Source organism: Coenobita brevimanus, chromosome 108 (assembly GCF_032717465.1).
Source record: "Coenobita brevimanus isolate Jiangsu-jjx chromosome 108, ASM3271746v2, whole genome shotgun sequence".
Classification (NCBI taxonomy): domain Eukaryota; kingdom Metazoa; phylum Arthropoda; class Malacostraca; order Decapoda; family Coenobitidae; genus Coenobita; species Coenobita brevimanus.
Genome location: NC_137061.1, coordinates 15591992 through 15615833, shown reverse-complemented (window position 1 = coordinate 15615833; position 23842 = coordinate 15591992). Strand labels below are relative to the sequence as shown.

The 23842-nt window shown below is 41.2% G+C and overlaps 1 protein-coding gene and 1 non-coding gene across 2 annotated transcripts in view; one reads left to right on the top strand and one right to left on the bottom strand.

The window, feature by feature from the left end:
* Positions 1–23842, bottom strand: part of LOC145416994 (UBX domain-containing protein 7) — a 276989-nt gene that overhangs the window by 85421 nt on the left and 167726 nt on the right. Inside the window, exon 6 of the mRNA XM_080285837.1 lies at positions 2293–2508. Within this exon, the coding sequence (XP_080141963.1) occupies positions 2293–2508 (216 nt within the window). The remainder of the gene's footprint in view (positions 1–2292; positions 2509–23842) is intronic.
* Positions 21975–22093, top strand: LOC145417051 (5S ribosomal RNA). Its single transcript, XR_013900396.1, has one exon. It is a non-coding gene; the product is annotated as a 5S ribosomal RNA (ribosomal RNA).

Here is a 23842-nt window from a genome sequence, read left to right as displayed (position 1 = left end):
GTGGTGAAATGTTGAAGCATGGGGGAGAGATAGTAGTAGAATGGATGTGGAAGATGTGCAGATTGGCCTGGGAGGAAGGTAGAGTCCCGGAGGATTGGAAGTCAGGTATAATTATTCCCTTGTACAAAGGAAAAGGGGAAAAAGAAGTGTGTGGTAATCAAAGGGGCATTTGTCTTCTTAGTATAATAGGAAAAGTGTATGGTAGGATACTTATTGACAGAGTTAGAGAAAGAACAGAGAAATTAGTTGGAGAAGAACAGGGAGGCTTTAGGAAGGGAAGAGGTTGTGTAGATCAGATATTCATTCTCAGATCTTTAGTGGAAAAGTTTCTAGAGAAGGGAAAGAAGTTGTATGCGGCTTTCATGGATTTGGAGAAAGCATATGACAGGGTGGATAGACTAGGATTGTGGAAAGTGTTAAGAATATATGGAATAGATGGGAAGTTGTTGAATGCTGTGAAGAGTATGTACGATGGTGCGAAGGCTGCAGTGCGTGTGGATGGTGAACTAAGTGAATTTTTCTCTTTGAAAGTTGGGTTGAAACAGGGATGTGTCATGTCTCCATGGTTGTTCAATCTGTACATGGATGGGGTAATAAAAGAGGTACAAGGTAGGGTAGTGGATGTTGGAGTGGCCTGGTGAGAGAGGATAGTGTTTGGAAACTCCCTGTACTGTTGTTTGCAGATGATACCTTGTTGTTGAGTGAAGACGAAGGAGAGCTGCAAGGCTTGGTGGATGAGTTTGAGAGAGTGTGTAGGAAACGGAATCTAAAGGTGAATTTAGGGAAGAGTAAAGTGATGGTCTTTGAGAGAAGTGAAGTCAGTGAATGTACAGCGAGGTTGGATGGTGAGGAATTGGAAAATGTGAGTACGTTTAAGTACTTGGGTAGTGTGATGAGTAAGGATGGAGGTTTGGAGGGTGAAGTGCTTGAAAGGGTACAGCAGGGAAGAAAGGTTGCTGGTTCTTTGAAAGCAGTGATAAGAAACAGGGAAGTGAGCATGGAAGTGAAAAAGTTACTACATGACAGTATTGTGATACCAACTCTAACGTACGGAAGTGAAGCGTGGACGTTGTTGGAAGGACACAAGTCAAGAGTGAGAGCCGTGGAAATGAGTTATTTAAGAGGAGCCTGTGGAGTCACATGGAGAGACAGGCTGACGAATGAGGATATAAAGGAGCGTTGTGGTGTTGATGTGGATGTGATAGGAAGCGTTATGAGGAACACACTGAGGTGGTTTGGCCATGTGGAGAGGATGGAGGGTGAAAGACTGACGAAGAGAGTGTATGTGAGTGAGGTGGAGGGGGGAAAGAGGGAGGGGGAGGCCGAGGATGAGATGGAGAGATGGGGTGGAGAGGTATATGAGAGAGGGGGGTGTGAGTTGGGAGCAGGGCAGTGAAATGGCGGGGGACAGGGCGACTTGGAGGCGATTTGTTTGTGGCCACCCCAAACGGGATTGAGGCGTCTGGCAATAGATAGATAGATAGATAGACATACAAAATTCCTTGCAAAGATTGTGAACTTATTTACATAGGAGAAACAGGTCGAGTTTGGAAACACGTATCAAGGAACACAAATATGCCGTACAAACACGTAAACTGAATAATGCAATATTTAATCATGTTTGTGAAGCCAACCATAGAATTGACTGGCAAGGTAGCCATCTACTGTATAAAAGTCATGACTTTCGGATATGACAGATTACTGAAGCTACGGTATCCAAAAATATGAGAATATCAACCTTAGTGAAGGCATATACAAGCTGGATCCTACAATGAGGTCCCTGGTGGAAATTTCCTTTCCGGCACTGACATGGGTGAAGTCAAACAGGAATTCCACCTGACTCGTCTGGTGGTGTCCCCCCTTTCCCCCTTGGGGAATTCCTGCTTACAATCCACCTCACCTCTATCCCACCCTCCCACACACACATGCATAAAAAGGAGTTCTTGTATTGTCAACATGTCATTCTTTCTCTCTATCTTGACCACTGAGGATGGTAGCAATGCCCACCGAAACTGTATGGTAAATATATCCTCCGTCTACAAGTATGGGTTTTATTCACCATACTTCAACATGTTCTCTTTTATTTCAAAGAAATAAAACTGGTTTCTGATATTAGCAAATCAACAATTTTTGTAATCACAGGATGGCTTGGATTTCTTACTGCCACGGCCTACAAGTTAAAGATTTGTGGGCTGCAGAAGGGCAATTTCAACCTGCAGTTCATCCAGTTTATGGTCCAATGAGCCTGGGGCCATAGAAACAATAAAAAACATACAGTACTAAAATACTGACTAGACGTGGTTTCTTCTTAGGAGGTGACATTTTCCCATCAAGTGCTGGGTGTGATGACAGGAACTCCGTAACCAGGTCACAGAAGGTGAGAGCATCGAGCTTATTCCATGTAACAAGACGCTCTCCTGTCCTTGGGTCCAATACAGCCACATGTGGCCATTCAGACACCTGGTAGAACATCATGTATCGCTGACCCTCCTCACTGTCCTGGTAAACCTGAAGAAAACAAAGGGGTGTATGCTCATTAACAATGAAGGCTCTCTAGCATTTTTCCAAATCAATTTACTTTGCATACATTTTATTATTCTCTTGTGACATAGCTATTTCTTTCAAATACTGGTAGTATGAGTAACTATAGCCTATTCAATGTAATCTGAGAAGAGACAAACCTTAAGCTTTTGAAAGCTGGCAGGTGACTGGTTGTTCAAATGCATTCATTGTTCACAATGCATTTCAAATTATTCTTAGTGAGCCTGTGTGGTTTACATCCAAAGGGTGGTTGGGGTTTATTGCTCACATAAAGCCACTCAGGGATGAGTGAGGCTGGTCACTCTCATCTTACATGTCAGGACCAACTTGCCTAGCCCTGGGATTCTTCACTCCTTACCAGGCAACAGTCGGTAGAGAGGAGGCCTGCAGTTTTAACGGACCCAGGTTCAAATCCCGGCTGGGGCTGGGAACAGTTTAAGGATTTGAATTTCATTAAATCAGGTTTTACTGATCTACCAGAAGACCCGCCGACATGTCGTTAAAATACCCCCGCTAATACCAATACACCAGTCCTGTATGGGACAGCCCTAGCATGTATTCAATATGGACGGTGGGTGTTAGTGCCGAAGTGGTGACATGTAGAGGTGTATGGTATGTAGGAGGACTCCTGGGCCTTGATAGCAGGCTGTGAAGCCTATGCCCAAAGTTGAATGCGTTAAAAAAAAAAAAAAAAAAAAAAAAAAAACGCGTTTCAATAACCGTTTGACAAAAATATTTCCCAAATAGAATACTACAAACAGTTAATTGCATAGATTAATTTAAAAAAAGAGGCTTTACTAAATTTATCTGATGGCCTAGATACATGTGAAATTTTTAATTCTCAGGACAAATCAAAACATGTCCAGAGTAAAGTTTTATGAGTACTGTACCTTGGTTTCCCCCCTCTCCCATGTTCAGGGAAAATATGGTAAATGATGTCATTACCGCAATAGTTTGTTAAATATAATCTTGAAAAACATTGGAATTCCAGTGATATATGACAGGTAGACACGGGTGAAGAAGTTGTATGTCACCGTCACTTTTAAATATTCCGAAGATCACACCTTGTCACAGCTCTATTGTACGTTGTAACTAGATACATGAAACTAGAAAGACAGAAAACTTACTGATGATGTGAAAGAAGGAAGCATAATGCTAACCAATGCCAAGCAAGATGGTCTCAAGTAAATCTGAATATTTACCTGCTTAGTCAAGTTGGACATATGTGCAGCCTACTCCATTCCCCTGTGTCCATTATCAAAATTCAGGGAATGTGTCATATTTCATTAGAATTACAATGTTTTACTAGGTTAGTGTTTTAAAACTATTGCAGTCATGATATCATTTACCTAAATTTGTCAGAGCATGGGGGGAAAACTGAAGGTACTAATAAAACTTTACCCGGATGTGTTTTCATTTGTCCTAGGAATTCAAAATTTCACACACCTCTAGACCACCAAATAAACTTTGTATGGCCTCATTTTTATATTAATTTATGCAGATAACAATACATAATATTATATTTAAGCAATCTTTTCATCACATGGTTAATGAAACCCATATAATAATAATTTAAAATGGGTAATTAATAATAAATGCACTCGGAAAACCAATCAGATACCAGCATCCAAAATTTTCAGGCTCATCTCTTCTCAGACCGGATTGAATAGGCTACAGGAGACAAGAATTAATTAATATACCACATATCAATATGAACAAGAAGCCTCAGAAAAGGCCTGACCAAAAGATGATGACTAAGGAACGAACAAAGGACATGATACCGATGGCAACGTGGAATGTAAGGAGTGCAAATGATGAGGGGAAAGAGAGAGAGAGAGATTTTCCAGGTGCTTGAGGGTGCGAAAGTGGATGTGGATTAACTGAAACTAAATGGAGAGGAAAGAGTGTGAGAGAATGGGAGTATGGATGGGGTAAATGTGCAGGAGTAGGTGAGAATGAGAGGGCAAAAGAAGGAGTGTGCATTGTTGTGAGAAACAGATGGAAGGAGAATATAAGAGAGTATGGATCAGTTGGCTCAAGGATTGTGTGGGTAAGATTGAGAGTTGGACTACAAATATGGGTGATTGTGTGTGTGTATGCGCCAACGCAAGATCGTACAAGCAGAGTGAGAGAAGAGTTCTGGACAAATGTGGAAGTGTGTATTGAAAAGTTTGAAAGGAATGAGAGAGTGTTTTTGATTGGTGATATGGTAAAGAAGGGAATGCAAAAGTGGATGGAGTAGTTGGTGAGTGGGGTGTGCCTGCTGAGACAAATAAGAATGGCAGTGCTTTAGTGGACATTTGTGCCGGGAGGGGGTTGGTGATAGCCAATATGCTCTTCAGGCACAAAATGATCTACAGGTATACATGGCAAGTCATGAGAAGGGTGGGTGGTAAACTGAATGAAAGAAAGACAATGATTGAATATGTGTGTGTGGATGAAAGGATCCGAAGATGTGTAATGGATGCAAGAGAATATAGAGGTTGGGGGAGTGGACTATCTGACCACCACTTGGAGAAATAGAGGAAGGGAAGGATGGGAGGAAGGAGTAGATGCAAGGAGAGTGGAAAGGTTACAAGAGGATGAGAAAAAGGAAGAATATAAGAGAAAAGTGGAGGAACGATTGCACAAATATGAATTGGAGCAGATGGGGGACGTGGAAGGTGTGTGCAAGATATTCACAGAAGAAATGTGTGAAGCATGTGAGGTGGTGTTTGGGGTGAAGAGAAGACGAAAGGGGGTGCAAGGAACAGCATGGTAGAATGAAGAGGTGAGACAGGCTGTGACACAAAAGAAGAAAGCATATAATGAATGGATGAGAAATAAGGGTGTGGAAGACGTTGAGAGACAGAGGAGAGAGTCATATGTAGAAAGGAAGAGAAAGGTGAAAAGATTAGAGAGTAAGAAGAGAGTGGACGAGGAATTTGGATGGAATTTAGGTGTAAAGTGGAGGGACTGTAAGAAAATGTTCTGGAAAGAGGTAAAGAGAGTTAGACAGTGTGGCAATGAAGTTAGTAAGGGACTGAAAGATAAAAATGGTAGATTACTAGTTGAGAAAGGAGAAAAAGTGAGCAGATGGAGGGAACACTTTAATGAACTGCTGAACAAAGAGAATTTTTTATTATTTTTTATTTATTTGCTAGGATGAAGGAACCAAAGGCTGCGCCTGCATGAACGTTCCTTACAAAAAAAAAAAAAAAAAAGAGAGAGAGAGAGAGCAAAATTCAAGATCCGATCATTACGAGATGCCTGGACACCATGCGTTTGAAAGACTCGACATCATAGGAAGTAGAAAATACAGACTGAGGTTTAGAGGAGGAAAGGAGGTGTTCGACAGACAGAAAGTTATAGGAAAGGCTGCGAATGCTGCAGAAATGAAGAAGAAGGGAGTCAGACAGTGGATCCAGGCAGCTCAAAGAGTCGTCACCGGGAGCGGGGCGGATGGTGGGAAAGTAATGCGAGTATAAATGGCTGGGAGAAGGAGGGAGGTGAGAAGACAGGAAGAAACCAGCAGGATGGAAGTTGTGGAAGCAATGAAGAAAGTTAAAATGAGAAAAGCCCCAGGAATTGATGGAGTGTATGGTGAAATGCTGAAGCATGGGTGAGAGGTAGTGGTAGAATGGATGTGGAGGATGTGCAGATTGGCATGGGAGAAGGTAGAGTCCCAGAGGAATGGAAGTCAGGTATAACTATTCCCTTGTACAAAGGGAAAGGGGAAAAAGAAGTGTGTGGCAATCATAGGGGCATTTGTCTTCTTAGAGTAACAGGAAAAGTATATGGTACGATACTTATTGACAGAGTTAGGGAAATAACAGAGGAATTACTTGGAGAACAACAGAGAGATTTTAGGAAGGGAAGAGGTTCTGTAGATCACATATTCATTCTTGGATCTTTCGCAGAAAAGTTTCTAAAGAGGGGAAACATATTGTATGCGGCCTTCATGGATTTGGAGAGAGCATATGACAGTTTGGACAGACAAGGATTGTGGAACGTATTAAGAATATATGGAGTAGAGGGGAAGTTGCTGAATGGTGTGAAGAGTATGAATGAGGGTGCTAAGGCTGCAGTGCTTGTGCATGGTGAACTGAGTGAATTTTTCTATTTGAGGGTTGGGTTGAAACAGGGATGTGTCATGTCTCCATGGTTGTTCAGTCAGTACATGGATGGGGTTATAAAAGAGATACAATGTAGGGCAGTGGACGCTGGAGTGGCCCTAATGAGAGAGGGCAGTGTTTGGAAACTCCCTGTACTGTTGTTTGCAGATGATACTGTGTTGTTAAGTGAAGATGAAGGGGAGCCGCAAGGCTTGGTGGATGAGTTTGGGAAAGTGTGTAAGAAATGGAATCTAAAAGTGGATGTAGGAAAGAATAAAGTTATGATCTTCAAGAGAAGTGAAGTCAGTGAATGTACAGTGAGATTAGATGATGAGGAAATGGAAAATGTGAGTACATTTAAGCACTTGGGTTGTGTAATGAGTAAGGATAGAAGTTTGGAGGGTGAAGTGCTTGAAAGGGAACAGCAAGGAAGAAAGGTTGCTGGTTCCTTGAAAGCAGTGATAAGAAGCAGGGAAGTGAGCATGGAAGTGAAAAAGTTACTACATGACACTATTGTGATACCAACTCTAACGTATGGAAGTGAAGCTTGGACATTGTTGGAGGGACACAAGTCAAGAGTGAGAGCAGTGGAAATGAGTTATTTGAGAGAAGCCTGTGGAGTCACATGGAGAGACAGGCTGACAAATGAGGATGTGAAGGACCGTTGTGGTGTAGATATGGATGCGATAGGAAGCGTTAGGAGAAACACACTGAAGTGGTTTGGCCATGTGGAATGGATGGAGAGTGAGAGACTGACAAGGAGAGTGTATGTGAGTGGGGTGGAGGGGAAGAGGGGGAGGGAGAGGCCAAGGATGAGATGGAGGAATGGAGTGGAGAGGTATATGAGAGAAGGGGGTGTGAATTGGGAGCAGGGCAGTGAAATGGCAGGGGACAGGGTGACATGGAGGCGATTTGTTTGTGGCCACCCTGTATAAGGGATTAAGGCGTCTGGCAATAGATAGACAGACAGACAGACAGACGGATATACCGTATTCATGTACAGTAAAAGCTCGATTTACCAGCATCCGATGCATCGGCACATCCATATAACTGGAACGCAAATTCAATCTGGTATGGAGTCAAAAATATTCTGGATACCGGTCATCCCTCTATAATTCTTGATTAGTTATGTACAGTACAGGATAAAGCAGTGTATGCAGCTAAGTTTTCAAAATTATTTTGGGCTATAACATATGCTAAATTTTTCTTAAAATAATTTTTGGTAATATTTGCTGGTTTGTGTTCAGTCCTGTACAATTTCTCTTGTTGTCTTTTTGTGTGTATTGTAGTATACACTCATGATCACTAATTTCTGCTCAAAGGTGCCCCCTTCGTACCCCCATATACCCAGGGAAGACAGGAAGGGGGGACAAAACGAGCTCCACCCGCCTCAACCCCAGCTCCTAACCCTTCCCCCATACCCCTACCCCTCCCAGCCCCTCACTCGTCATTCTTAATTGGCAGTTACATCTCAAGCTAACCTCATACTTTACACTCATATTCACATAACTAATATAAAACACTAGGATATGGAAAAAGTATATAATATGACTATGAACATGCTGCAGCAAGAAATGAATGCATTATAACATTTCGTTTCGTTTCGTTTTTAAAGGCTCCAACATGCTTGTATGCATCGGCCTTGGTCACCTAATGGCGGCTCTCCAAGCTGCACGATCCATTGCAGCCTCCCTGTTCAGTCCCTTAACCCTGAGGTCACACTTAATGACCTTGTCCCATGTCTTTCTCGGTCTACCCCTCACAACCCCATCCCCAATATCAACACTTCTCACCTTCCTCACCGAATTATCATCCCCCATCCTCTCCACATGGCCAAACTATCTCAATCTACCTCTCCTCATCACAACACCAATACACTCCAGTCCCATCCTACCTCTCAACTCTTCCATCATAAACCCAGCCCCCCCAGACCTTGCAAGCAGAGACGCACTACACATCCACCTAATCATTGTCATTTTTGTATGTCTGAGCCGGCAAATATCCTCCTCCTTTACTGCTCAGGTCTCACTACCATACAGCATTACACTCCTAACACATGCTGCATACAAAGACCTCTTAGCACGTAGGGAGAGTCCTCTCAACGTCAGGAGCGGCAAGAGCTCCCTGAACTTCTTCCAACCACTTCGCACCCTAGCCACAGAGCTAGCTCCAGCCCCACCTCCAGCACACAACATGTCTCCCAAATAACAAAACTCTTCCACACACTCAAGAGATTCACCAGCAAGTTCAATTCTTTCACGCCTGACAATCTCCATCTGCTCTCCCAGACATGTCGTACACATAAAATCTGCATTATCTTACAGTCTACCTCTGACCACCACTACATCTCTTGTGCACCCACTTTTCACAAACACTACACAAGATGGAATTACTTCCAAGCTCTTGTGGCAAACTGCACATGGCCACTCTCCCTCGTCATTGACAGTACCGACACCAACCCTAGATATTGTCACTTTTGTTTTATCTGCATTTACCCTTAAGCCCTTATGCCCCATACCATCTCTCCACTTCCTAAGTCTTTCCTCTGCCTCCCTTTTGTTCTGTGCAATCAACACCAAATCATCAACATACAACATCTCCCACGGATATCCGTTTCTCAAGTCCTGTGAGAGGGCTTCAAGTACCATGATAAACAACAAAGGACTCAAAACTGACCCCTGATGCACACCAACATTCACGGAAAACTCATCACTCAAATCTCCATTCACTCTTACCTGGGTGCGAGCACCCACATACATGGCCATAACCACCCTAACCAGCCACTCCTCCAAGCCAAACTTTCTCATTGCCCACTTCACCATCGCTCTAGGGACTCAGTCAAAGGCAAAGGCCTTTTCCAAATCAACAAAAACAAAATAAAGATCCCTTTTCTTCCCAATATATTTTTCCTGAAGATGTCGAACAATAATTATGGTATAAGTGGTCAATCGAGCCACGACAACCAATTCACTAATTTCCTTCGTTTGGTGGCCTGCCTCCTTTAGAGCAATGATCTGGGATATGACTTCACCCGATAGTTCACGGGTAGGTGCCATAACAAAGTGGCGAAAGCCAAAACACTGCAGGACACTCAGTAAAAAATGGCACAAAAAGAGAGGGAGACACAGCTGAGTTCCTCTCTCAGGCAGCCCGTGGGCAACTGAGGTAGGAACCAACCAGCGCGTAGGAAGGCCTCAGGCTACCGTGACGTCATGCTAGCGCCGCAAACTTCTGGCTCAATTTTTACTACCAAACACGGATGATTCTTTTTTGGCTATAAGTATTACGCGCCCGGGCATAGGCGTTCAATACTTCTGATGAGCATTGTAAATATATATACTGTATATATATATATATATATACAGGTATATATAATGTACATATATATATATATATATATATATATATATATATATATATATATATATATATATATATATATATATATGTACATATATATACTGCATATATATGCATCTATGTATACGAGGCCCCGCTTGCAAGAGTATACCCATAGGCCATTTTTTAAAAGTGGCAGAAATAGCATTTAAAGTATTTACAACTTTGAAGAACGATACCGGAAAAACTATTATACCTAGGATAATGACGTTTACGTCATTTTGAAGCTGATTGTCTCTACTTTATCCAAAAATATTTTAGTAAATGTACTATTGTTTTTACGTGAAAAAAAAAAAAAAAAAATCGACATTACCATACGATGCTGCTACTTTTATGCACAAACTAGTACCACAGGCCTATAGCTAGTGAGGTCCTTTATTTTGTAAGATGAAGTTGCAAGTCTCTAGAGTGGTTGGTTATGAATTTGCCTGGTTATTGTCATAAAAAGTATGTTTTATAAATTTTTAAATAAAATTATCAATACGCAGCATTTTTTTTTCACCTGGTCCTCGTTGTTCTGTGTTTTTATGTGAACAATAGACATTTTACATCTATTAACCCCTTAAGCGCAGGAATGTCAGAGACGGTCCGTGCATCTCACACGGGGATATTTGCGTTCCGACTGACTTTCTTCAAAAATTTGCCAAAAATCAGTTATTAGTCCAAGAATATTATAATAACACATGCATATGGCACATACCTTCAGCTTTCTCCTGGGATGTTTGTTGAGCCTTCGTCGACTGCCATAGGATTTGTGGAGACTTCTGAAGTTGGGTAACGAAGTCTCCACTTTATACTTCCCAACAACGCGTAATATGACTACCACAGCCTGATATTATCACTAGAAACACTATTCTATGATTTTCAAGTAGTTTGGAAACCATTAAAAAAAAAAAAAAAAAAAAAAAAAAAGTGAAAGCAATGTATATTATGAGCGCATAGCAGTTTCCCAACCGCGCTCGTTCCCTGCTGATATTCTGTCATTTATTATTCATAAACGCACTCACACTTTATATTCCTAGTACTGTACTTTATTACACGTGTATATGTATATATATATATATATATATATACAGTAACCCCTCCAATATCCGGATCAATAGAGCCATAGGCAGGTCCAGATAGTGTTCCTGTCCGGATATTGGGCCCCAGCTTATGGACTTGTACTTATGGACCATAACTCTGAAAAACACCTATACAACTCCCTCTGGACATACATTGCACCTATTTAAGACCCAAATCACACCAATAAGGGACATAAAAGACTGAAATAAATGCAAAGGAACCATAAAATGAGGTTTTAGAGGTGAGTTTATACAATATTAAACATTCTGGGTACTTACAAGTCCCTTGCTCTTGGACTGGTTTGAACCGCCAGTTTGCAGTCCACAGTTAGTCCTCTGCACTCTAAATTCTAATTTCTTAACACTGCACAACACTGTAAATTCCCGTGTGTTCTAGTGGCAAGGTATTGCAGTTTATTCACTGTTTATTCACAAAAAACAAGCACCTGTGGCTTGCACTGCTATGAGTACCTGCTCTCCATCGGAGTTAAGCTGTGACTGTTGATGTTGGTGGGGAAACAGAGTTGCCAGATCGCAACAGCCACATTACCAATCTCCTCAACTTTCATTGTCAAATATAACTTTTCATTACCAAATTCGTAAAGCTAGCATATATTCTTCACTAATTATATATACAAGTGGAAATACATGTAATCACTCTCCTTATAACTAACACCATGTTGATTATTTTCACACTATGTAGGGTAGCAGATTAATCAGAGAGAGCAAACAATCCACCATCTCCATCCTGTGTATCCTCTTACATGTGAAAAATCCATTTGGTAATGCATTATTCTAATTCATTACCAAACGAATTTTTCATTACCAAATTGGCCCACACTTGGTAATGAAAAATACCAAATGGCAACCTGACAGGGGAGGGGGGAGGGGGAGGAAGGAAGGTGTGAAGGGACCATGGTGTAACAGCTGTTTGGCGCCAGGCGGGAATTTCAAATTATGGGAGGGAAAAAAGTCAGATTTTTTTTTAATTTTTTGCGGTTTTTGGCCCATTTTGGGAATATTGGATCCCAGGAGGATTATGTCCGGTTAGTGGGGATGTTCGGATATTGGGCGTTCGGATATTAGAGGGATTACTGTATATATATTTATATATATATATTTATATATATATATATTTATTTATATATGTTTATATATATTTATATATATATATATATATATATATATATATTATATATATATATATTATATATATATATATATATATATATATATATATATATATATTTATTATATATTTATATATATATATATATATATATATATATATATATATATATATATATATCACTCAATCAATCAATCAATCAAATCAATCATTTCCTGTGGCACCCTCGGGGATGCATAGGGCCTCGATGAACTCACACCACCACATCCTATCTTGTGATAACTCCTCAAGATCTCCCCAACACTCATCTCCAGCTTCCCGTCTCATTGTCCTCACCCACGTCTCTTTTGGCCTTCCTCTACCTCTCCTACCAAGTGCCACACCACCACATCCTATCTTGTGATAACTCCTCAAGATCTCCCCAACACTCATCTCCAGCTTCCCGTCTCATTGTCCTCACCCACGTCTCTTTTGGCCTTCCTCTACCTCTCCTACCAAGTGCCACCCACCCTGGTGTACCTCGTACTATTCCCTGTCTCCTATACACATGTCCTAGCCACTTCCATCGTGAGAATCTAACATATTCATCGATCGGCTGCACTCCTGTTATTTCTCTAATTCTACTATTTGGTATCCTTTCCCACCACTTAACTCCTAATATTCTTCTAAGTGCTTTGTTTTCAAACACCAAGAATTTATTTTCCATAGTCACTGTGCTGTACCAAGACTCGTGTCCATAAATTAAGATACTCCTAACCATTACCTTATAAATTTTGATTTTTGTGTGCACAGAGAAATTGTTATCATTCCAAATATTTTTAAGCATTCCCATTGCCTGATTAGCCTTCTTTAACCTTTCCTGGAATTCAAAGTTCAAAGAACCATCCTTGGCTAAATAAGTACCTAAATATTTAAACCTATCAACTTGCTTTACAACCATATTATATATATATATATATATATATATATATATATATATATATATATATATATATTTATATATATATATTATATATATATATATATATATATATATATATATATATATATATATATTACATATATATATATATATATATATATATATATATATATATATATATATATATATATACATTATTTATCCATAAGTTTCCTTCAGTAATAGTAGTTTATTTTTACTCCAGGCATTCACTTTCTTGTTCAGTAAACTAGCGTAGAGAGCAAAGCTTTCACTTTCACTACTCCAAATATTTGTACTCATATTCTTATATTAGTAATTACAGTATTTACATTTGTTTAAATTTTCTATTTTATTTACATTATTTACACTTCTATTTTATTTACACTATATTATACACTGTCACTTGCAGTAACTAAGGGCTCCTTTCCCTTGGAGCCAGGATGAACCTGGTACACTGAAGCACTCGTACTGGGAGTTTATCACCATTTCCTCCAATGGCTCATCACACGATTCACCAGAATGATTGTAGTCACTGTCCATCATTATCATGGATAAATTAGCCAGTTCATGTTCCACAGTAGTCACTTAGTCCTTTACCCCTTCCAACATGAGGTTTAGTATGGGTACAAGTCATAGGGCCCTCTAGAAGTGGCGGAAATGGAGGGGTGGAAGTGCGACATGGTTTCACCTCAAGAGACAACATTGAACTGAATGACGAGGCGGATATGGGACCGCCAAGAGTTGACAATGTCAGCGTGGTGACAGCTGCTAATTTATACGCTGTGAAATGATTGGCAGGAAATCTGGACAATACATAATAAATTAGGTACTTCCAGGTGAATGAAAATATCACTTAGGCTTCTCCCTTCCTTTCTTATGTATATTTTTATTATAAGAACAGGTCATACGGCATATTTCAAGGGGAAATAAACAGGGAAAATTAGCGAATGAATGCATGTGCAGTGTTGCCAGGTGATAATTAGCCAATTCCAGGTGTATGGCACTATCAATTATCTTTTCTCCTTTTTATATATACTGTATATTATTTTGTATAAGAATAGGGCATAGGACTCACTTCAATGGATGAAATGAGTGGAAAAATCTGGGCAAGATTTACTTAGCATAGCACGGCCAGCATGCACGGTTTGTTTTGATCACATGATGTGATTCGCTGTACTGCTCTTCCTCAGTGCTGTATTTGTAAGATAAATATTTACATTACTACTCTGGAGTCTCGGACCATCACTTAGTGATGGCCAAGGTAGAGCTGCAGAGAAAGTGGTTGAGGAGACGAAGGGGAAGACAGGAGGAAGCAGCTCCTGTGAGAAGAGTGGAGAAATTGCAAGATAGTGAGAAAAGGACAGAGTATAAGAGCATAGTGGAAGAAAGATTGGGAAGGTATGAGCTAGAGCAGATGGAAGGGGTGGAAGACGTATGTAAGATATTCACGGAAGAGATAAGCGCAGCGTGTGAGGCGGTTTGTGGAGTAAGGAGGAGATGCAAGGGTGTGCAAGGGACAGCATGGTGGAATGATGAGGTGAAACGAGCTGTGGAACAAAAGAAGAAGGCATATGGTGAATGGTTGGCGAGTAGAGGTAGGGGAGAAGATGAGAGAGAGAAGAGAGAGGTATATGTGAGCAGGAGAAGGGAGGTTAAGAGACTGGTGAAGGAGAGTAAGAAGAAAGTGGATGAAGAGTTTGGGAGGAATCTGAGTGTGAAATGGAGGGAGAGTAAGAAATTGTTTTGGAAGGAGGTAAAGAAAGTAAGGCAGTGTGAAAGGGGAAATAGTAGGGGAGTGAAAGATAGGAATAATAGATTGTTGGTGGAGAAGAGAGAGAAATTGAGGAGATGGAAGGAGCACTTTGAGGATTTGTTGAATGTAGAGAGTGAGAGCAGTGTGAGTATAAGTGGTTGGGGAATGGCTGGGAGAAGAAGAGATGAGAGGAGGGAGGAAGAGATCAGTAGGTCGGAAGTAGTGGAAGCGATGAAGAAGATTAAGCTGGGAAAGGCCCCAGGAATTGATGAAGTGTGTGGTGAAATGCTTAGGTATGGGGGTGAGATTGTTGTGGAGTGGATATGGAAGTTGTGTAGATTGGCTTGGGAAGAGGGAAGGGTTCCAGAGGACTGGAAATCAGGTATAATTGTTCCTCTGTACAAAGGAAAAGGGGAGAGAGAAGTATGTGGTAACCATAGGGGTATTTGCCTTCTTAGTGTGACTGGTAAAATACATGGTAGAATACTCATTGATAGGGTTAGGCATATGACAGAGGAGCTAGTTGGAGAAGAACAAGGGGGATTTAGGAAGGGAAAAGGGTGTGTAGATCAGATATTTGTTCTAAGATGTTTAGTGGAGAAGTATCTAGAGAAGGGAAGGAAAGTGTATGCTGCCTTCATGGACTTGGAGAAAGCTTATGACAGAATAGATAGGCAAGGTATGTGGAAGGTATTAAGAATATATGGAGTGGAGGGGAAACTGTTGAGTGCTGTGAAGAGTATGTACGAGGGAGCTAGGGCTACGGTGCGAGTGGATGGTGAGCTGAGTGAGTTCTTTGATCTCAGTGTGGGACTGAAACAGGGGTGTGTGATGTCTCCATGGCTGTTTAATATATATATGGATGGGGTTGTAAAGGAGGTGCAAGGTAGGGCAGTGGATGTGGGGGTGGCCCTAATGAATGAGGGTGAGATCTGGAAGCTTCCGGTGTTGCTGTTTGCTGATGATACAGTATTGTTGAGTGAAGATGAATGGGAGTTGCAAGGTTTGGTGAATGAATTTGGGACAGTGTGTAGGAGGAGGAAGATGAAAGTTAATGTAGGATGGAACTTTGGGGGATGAAGTAAGTGAAAGGGTACAGCAGGGAAGAAAGGTTGTTGGTACACTGAAAGCAGTGATGAGAAATAGGGAGGTGAGTATGGAAGTTAAGAAGTCACTGCATGATGGTATTGTGATCCCTACCCTGACGTATGGAAGCGAGGCGTGGACCTTGCAAGAGGGGAACAAGTCAAGAGTGAGAGCAGTGGAAATGAGTTACTTGAGAGGAGCATGTGGAGTGACGTGGAGGGACAGGTTGACGAATGAAGAAATGAAGGAACGTTGTGGGGTAGATGTGGATGTGGTTGAAAAGATTAGGAGAAATACACTGAGGTGGTTTGGACATGTGGAGAGAATGGAGAATGAAAGACTGACTAAGAGGGTGTATGTAGGTGAGGTGGAGGGAGGGAGAGGGAGGGGTAGACCGAGGATGAGGTGGAGGGATGGAGTTGAGAGGTATATGAGGGAGGGGGGGGTGAGTTGGGGGGAGGGGAGTCAAATGGTGGGTGACAGAGTGACTTGGAGGCGTTTTGTCTGCGGCCACCCTTTGTGGGATTAGGGTGTCGGGCTATAGATAGATAGATAGATAGAATATTCTGGATAGTGGATGTATGTGGAATAACTGAAACAAAATGGAGAGGAGAAAGTGTGAGAGAATGGGAGTATGGATGGGGTATATGTGCAGGAGTAGATGAGAATGATAGGGCAAAGGAAGGAGTGTGTATAGTTGTGAGTAAAAGATGGAAGAAGAGCATAAGACAGTATGGATCAGTTGGGTCAAGGATTGTGTGGGTAAAGTTGAAAGTTGGAATACAAATGTGGGCGATTGTGTGTGTGTATGCGCCAACGCAAGATCGTGCTAGAAGAGTGAAAGAAGAGTTCTGGACAAATGTGGAAGTGTGCATGGAAAAGTTTGGAAGGAATGAGAGAGTGTTTTTGATTGGTGATATGAATGGTAAAGTTGGTAATGTGAAGGTGGATGGAATAGTTGGTGAGTGGGGTGTGCCTGCTGAGATAGATGAGAATGGGAGTGCGTTAGTGGACATTTGTGCTGGGAGGGGGTTGGTGATAGCCAATACCCTTTTCAGGCGTAAAATGATCCACAGGTATACATGGCAAGTGATGAGAAGGGTGGGTGGTGAACTGAATGAAAGGAAGGCAATGATTGATTATGTGTGTGTGGATGAAAGGATGCGAAGATGTGTAAAGGATGCAAGAGTGTATAGAGGTTGGGGGAGTGGACTTTCTGACCACTACTTGGTGGTGGCCAGAATTAGGATGCAAGTAAATTGGAGGAATAGAAGAAGGGAAAGACGAGAGGAAGGAGTAGTTGCAAGGAGAGTGGAAAGGTTACAAGAGGATGAGAAAAAGGCAGAGTATAAGAGAGAAGTGGAGGAACGATTGGGCAAATATGAATTGGAGAAGATGGGAGACGTGGAAGGTGTGTGTAAGATATTTACAGAAGAAATATGTGCAGCATGTGATGTGGTGTGTGGAAGGAAGAGAAGATGGAGGGGGGTGCAAGGAACAGCATGGTGGACTGAAGAGGTGAAACAGGCTGTGGCACAAAAGAAGAAAGCATACAATGAATGGATGAGAAATAGGGGCGTGGAAGAAGTTGAGAGGCGGAAGAGAGAATTATATGTGGAAAGGAAGAGAGAGGTGAAAAGATTAGTAAGAGAGAGTAAGAAGAGAGTGGATGAGGAATTTGGAAGGAATTTGAGTGTAAAGTGGAGGGACTGTAAGAAAATGTTCTGGAGAGAAGTGAAAAGAGTAAGACAGGGTGGAAGTGAAGTTAGCAGGGGAGTGAAAGATAAAAATGGTAGATTACTAGTGGAGAAGGGAGAAAAGTGAGCAGATGGAGAGAACACTTTAAGGAATTGTTGAACGTAGAGGATGGAAGTAATGCGAGTATAAGTGGCTGGGGAATGGCTGGGAGAAGGAGGGAGGTGAGAAGACAGGAAGAAATCAGTAGGATAGAAGTTGTGGAAGCAATGAAGAAAGTTAAATTGGGGAAAGCCCCAGGAATTGATGGAGTGTGTGGTGAAATGCTGAAGCATGGGGGTGAGATAGTAGTAGAATGGATGTGGAAGATGTGCAGATTGGCCTGGGAGGAAGGTAGAGTCCCGGAGGATTGGAAGTCAGGTATAATTATTCCCTTGTACAAAGGAAAAGGGGAAAAAGAAGTGTGTGGTAATCATAGGGGCATTTGTCTTCTTAGTATAATAGGAAAAGTGTATGGTAGGATACTTATAGACAGAGTTAGAGAAAGAACAGAGAAATTAGTTGGAGAAGAACAGGGAGGCTTTAGGAAGGGAAGAGGTTGTGTAGATCAGATATTCATTCTTAGATCTTTAGTGGAAAAGTTTCTAGATAAGGGAAAGAAGTTGTATGTGGCTTTCATGGATTTGGAGAAAGCATATGACAGGGTGGATAGACAAGGATTGTGGAAAGTGTTAAGAATATATGGAGTAGATGGGAAGTTGTTGAATGCTGTGAAGAGTATGTACGATGGTGCGAAGGCTGCAGTGCGTGTGGATGGTGAACTAAGTGAATTTTTCTCTTTGAAAGTTGGTTTGAAACAGGGATGTGTCATGTCTCCATGGTTGTTGAATCTGTACACGGATGGGGTAATAAAAGAGGTACAAGGTAGGGTAGTGGATGTTGGAGTGGCCCTGGTGAGAGAGGATAGTGTTTGGAAACTCCCTGTACAGTAATCCCGCATTTTTTGCGGATTTTTTGTCTACGGTTTTGCCCTCTCGCGGATTTTCTTAGCATTAATAAGTTCAACAAAAATATCCTTGAATATACAGAAAAAAAAAAAAAATGAAATTCCCGCAGCTTCCAATTGTAGCGCGGTAAACTCACGCCACCCTCTGTCCCTTTCCCGTGGCCCCTCTGCCAGTGTTACCATATCTAGCATAATTTTATTCTTTTAGCATAATTTTGATCAAATTTTCGAGTCTGGAATATTTTTTAGCATATTAGAAGTTTTAGAATCATTCTAGCATAATTTAGAATGGAATGGAATATTTTTAGAATAATTTTATAAAAGCTACAAATCAGAGAGAGAGAGAGAGAGAGACGAATAGGGTAAGATGTTTGAATAGTTGGTTACTTTCAGTTTGGGCTTGGTTGGGTTGGATTAGGTTAGGTTAGGTTAGGTTGGATTAGGTTAGGTTAGGTTAGGTTGGATTAGGTTAGGTTAGGTTGTTAGGTTAGGTTCGGTTAGGTTAGGATAAGTTTGAGCTTTGTACACTACCCATGAAACCTAGGTTTTTCCGATGGATTTTGGTATGATTCATTCAATTTTCAGCTTCATTTCAGTCGGAAATGACCATTTTCTGTGTTTCCCCCCCTCCCTATAACCCCCGATTCCCCAAAGATCCCTCATTATTTCAGGGGGATGGGGGGGGTCATATCTCAAAAAATGGTTATTTCCGACGGAAATGATGCTCAAAATCGAACGAATCACATCAAAATCCATCAGAAAAACGTAAGTTTCGTGGGAAAAAGCAGTATGGGTAGATACCGATATTTATCCTCTTACTGTATGTAGGTTCATTTTAATATTTTCATAGTAAACAATATATAATTAATATGTTGCACGAATATGTATAGAATTTTATCATTTAGCTTCAAGTTAGCATAATTCATTTTTTACTTGGAACAAATATGCTCAATCTAGCATAATTTTTTCATTGCCCTAGCATAATTTCGTCGTTTGGATATGGCAACACTGCTCTCTGCCTCGCATTCTTCAGTCCACGCCTGACTGCCTTAAGTGGCTGTTGTGGTTGTAACCACACTATGATATGAGCCTCTTGCCTCCCACTTGCTTTCCACATGGCCCCAGGACGTAAGCCAGCCTCACCAAAGGCTAATAATACAATTAGTAAGAACTCCAAAGTGACAAAACGATCAAGTTATGACCTTAGCAGAGAAAATTGTGTCACTGGACAAGCTAAGAAACGACCGTGCGAGTGTTTGCTATCACCAGTTAATGCATCTTTTTATTTTATACTGTTTTGTTAATAAATGTGTAGATAATTGTGTATTACAGTACAGTGTTTACGTTTTTCCTTCATAATGGAGTATGTGCTTTCAATCTTGTACGAAGGTATTTTGGGATGAGTATGGAGGTTTCGGGACAATTCGCGGTCACAACAAACACAAAACAATTCGCCTTCATTATTGAAGATAGCTATGGGTGACGCTAGAATATAATTCAAAGGCGACTACAGCAAGGAAGAAACAAGTTAATTATTGACTAAAGGTGCAATAAATAATATCCAGAACCTACGCTACTGAACATAGACTACTGGATCCCCCTGAAATATAGTTATTAAAGTATTGATTAATTAATAATAAGTATATTGATGAAAGTATTAATTAGTATATTTATAGAATGGCGGGGAATCGTCCAGGGTGCGAATTGTTCTAAAGGGGAATCGTCCATGTTTTGACGGGGAATTGTCTGACGGCGTATTGTCTCGCAATCAGTATGGACATGGACTGTGTGATGGGCAGCATAGTGGACACAAGTGCAAGTTTTCAATTGTTAATAGAGTATTCGCGGAATTGACTTTTCGCGGGGGTTACAAGAACGTAACTACCGCGAAATATGCGGGATTACTGTACTGTTGTTTGCAGATGATACTGTGTTGTTCAGTGAAGACGAAGGGGAGCTGCAAGGCTTGGTGGATGAGTTTGAGAGAGTGTGTAAGAAACGGAGCCTAAAGGTGAATGTAGGGAAGAGTAAAGTGATGGTCTTTGAGAGAGGTGAAGTTAGTGAATGTACAGCGAGGTTGGATGGTGAGGAATTGGAAAATGTGAGTACGTTTAAGTATCTGGGTAGTGTGATGAGTAAGGATGGAGGTTTGGAGGCTGAAGTGCTTGAAAGGGTACAGCAGGGAAGAAAGGTTGCTGGTTCCTTGAAAGCAGTGATAAGAAACAGGGAAGTGAGCATGGAAGTGAAAAAGTTACTACATGACAGTATTGTGATACCAACTCTAACGTACAAAAGTGAAGCTTGGACATTGTTGGAAGGACACAAGTCAAGAGTGAGAGCAGTGGAAATGAGTTATTTAAGAGGAGCCTGTGGAGTCACGTGGAGAGACAGGCTGACGAATGAGGATATAAAGAAGCATTGTGGTGTGGATGTGGATGTGATAGGAAGCGTTATGAGGAACACACTGAGGTGGTTTGGCCATGTGGAGAGGATGGAGGGTGAAAGACTGACGAAGAGAGTGTATGTGAGTGAGGTGGAGGGGGAAGAGGGAGGGGGAGGCCGAGGATGAGATGGAGGGATGGGGTGGAGAGGTATATGAGAGAGGGGGGTGTGAGTTGGGAGCAGGGCAGTGAAATGGCGGGGGACAGGGCGACTTGGAGGCGATTTGTTTGTGGCCACCCCAAACGGGATTGAGGCGTCTGGCAATAGATAGATAGACTATTCTGGTAAGTTTATGTGCAAGTTAAAGTATTATTAAATAACGTTCAAGCAAGAAATAAAGTCTTATAACCAGTTTTCTGACAGGCGTCAGAATATTACCTTTTTTATTTGTTTGTTAAATATTTGCTATACTGCTTTTCCACAGTACTGTATATGTAAGTTAAATATTTACTATTCTGATATGCACTTGTAAGTTAAAGCACTTAAAGAAAGTTAAAGCATTAAATAAAGCCTTGTAACCAGTTATAGATTACACACGATCGGTGGGTTCCAAGACAATTCGCCATCATGTCAATTCCCCGTCAAAACATGGACGATTCCCTGTCAGGACCATTCGCACTATAAATATACTTATATTAATTAATCAATACTTTTATAAATATACTTATTAATTAATCAATACTTTAATAACTATATTTCAGGGGGATCCATCAAAGTCTATGTTGTCTTGTTATTGTGGTGACGGAGAACTGGATTGACAGCGAATAGTCCAGAAACCATTTTGCTCCCTAGACTCCCAAAACGTGGTATTTTGCTGTTATCTCCAACGGCCATGCCACGTTGAGTACACCGCTTCCCATCCGATCAGCGAAGTTAAGCAACGTTGAGTCTGGTTAGTACTTGGATGGGTGACCGCCTGGGAACACCAGATGCTGTTGGCATCCCTACGTCAAGTGGGGTTGGTGGAGGATTAGTGCCCCTCCCTGTAAAACAATTAACTCTAAGCCCTTGGCCACCCCATTTGGGATACATGGCGTCTGGCAATGGATGGATGGATGGATGGTAATCAATATCAAGCACTTTAAGTGGTTAGAAGGTTTATTTAATGTTATAACTTACAAATGGAGTACTGCACAGCAAAACTTCAACATACAAATACGTAAACACAAGGCAACATTCCGACGCCGACTGGTTTCGGCATCGGAATGTTGCCTTGTGTTTACGTATTTGTATGTCAAAGTTTTGGTGTGCAGTACTGTATTTGTAAGTTATAACATTAAATAAACCTTCTAACACTTAAAGTGCTTGATATTGATTACCAATGGCAGATAACAGCAAAGTACCACGTTTAGGAGATATAGGGAGCAAAATAAGGAGTAGTTAAAACTTACGCAGTTTCGAGCCGAACGCGGCACATTAGGAACGAAACCCACGCGTTGGGGGCGAGCTTGCTGTCTCTCTCTCTCTCTCTCTCTATATATATATATATATATGTATATATACTGTACAGTAATCACTCCAATATCCGACGTAATAGAGCCATAGGCAGGTCCGGATAGTGGTCCTGTCCGGATATTGGGCCCCAGCTTATGGACTTGTTCTTATGGACCCTAACTCAGAGAAACACATACACAACTCCCTCTGGACATGCATAGCACCTATTTAAGACCCAAATCACACCAATAGGGCACATAAATGACTGAAATAAATGGAAAAGAAGCAAAAAAGGAGGGTTTAGAAGTAGGTTCATACAATATTAAACATTCTGGTGACTGGCTCGTGGACTGGTACTTATGGACCCTAACCTAGCCTAACTCAGAAAAACACCTTCCTACTGCACATGCATAGCTCCTAACACTTTATTCACACCAATAAAGGACATTAAAGAGTGAAATGAGGTAAGTATAGTATGGAAAAAAGTACAGTATGAAACATTCTGCCTACTTACAGCAAGTCCATGGCCACCTCGATGAATAACCGCCTCCTCTCAGACACTGACAGTAAGAAGGATTTCCTGAAGCACTTCCAGTACACTGTTCATGAAGTCTCGCAGTGAACTTAGTCAATCGCACACAGAAGTCCGTTCTCTTCACAGTGCGCACTCTTGTCTAACTAATGCTCCATTGTAACTTACTACAGTCGTTCTATTTTATCAAGGCAGTTTGGGTCGGGCTCTCTGGGACCTCACTCTGTTAGCTCTGTTGCCACATCGTTGCCACACACGTGCGCTCTCTCTCTCTCTCTCTCTCTCTCTCATATCATATATTAACTACTACTAATTGTTTTTTCTTAATTTTTTCTCTTGTTTTCGACTTTTTTTCCACACCACCCCTGAGGTAAAAGTCTATAGGTGCGTTTTTTTTTTTTTTTTTTTTTTTTTTTTTTTTAAATAGCTTCCATGGCGGGAGACTGACCGAGTATGACCCACTCACGCAGGGCTGTCCCTCGTGTCACCACTTGACAACGTCTCAAAGGCAACGCTGACAAGTCTTATGAGATGTATACTATATTACAGCTTTTTTATTGAATTACATCTATACAGAGTGTTTAAAATTCATTTATAAGTAGTTACTAGCTTAAAATAGGAGAGTGAGAGAGAGAGAGAGAGAGAGAGAGAGAGAGAGAGAGAGAGAGGTGAACACATATAATTACACGTGTGTCGGCGGTGATGTGACAACAGAGCTAACAGT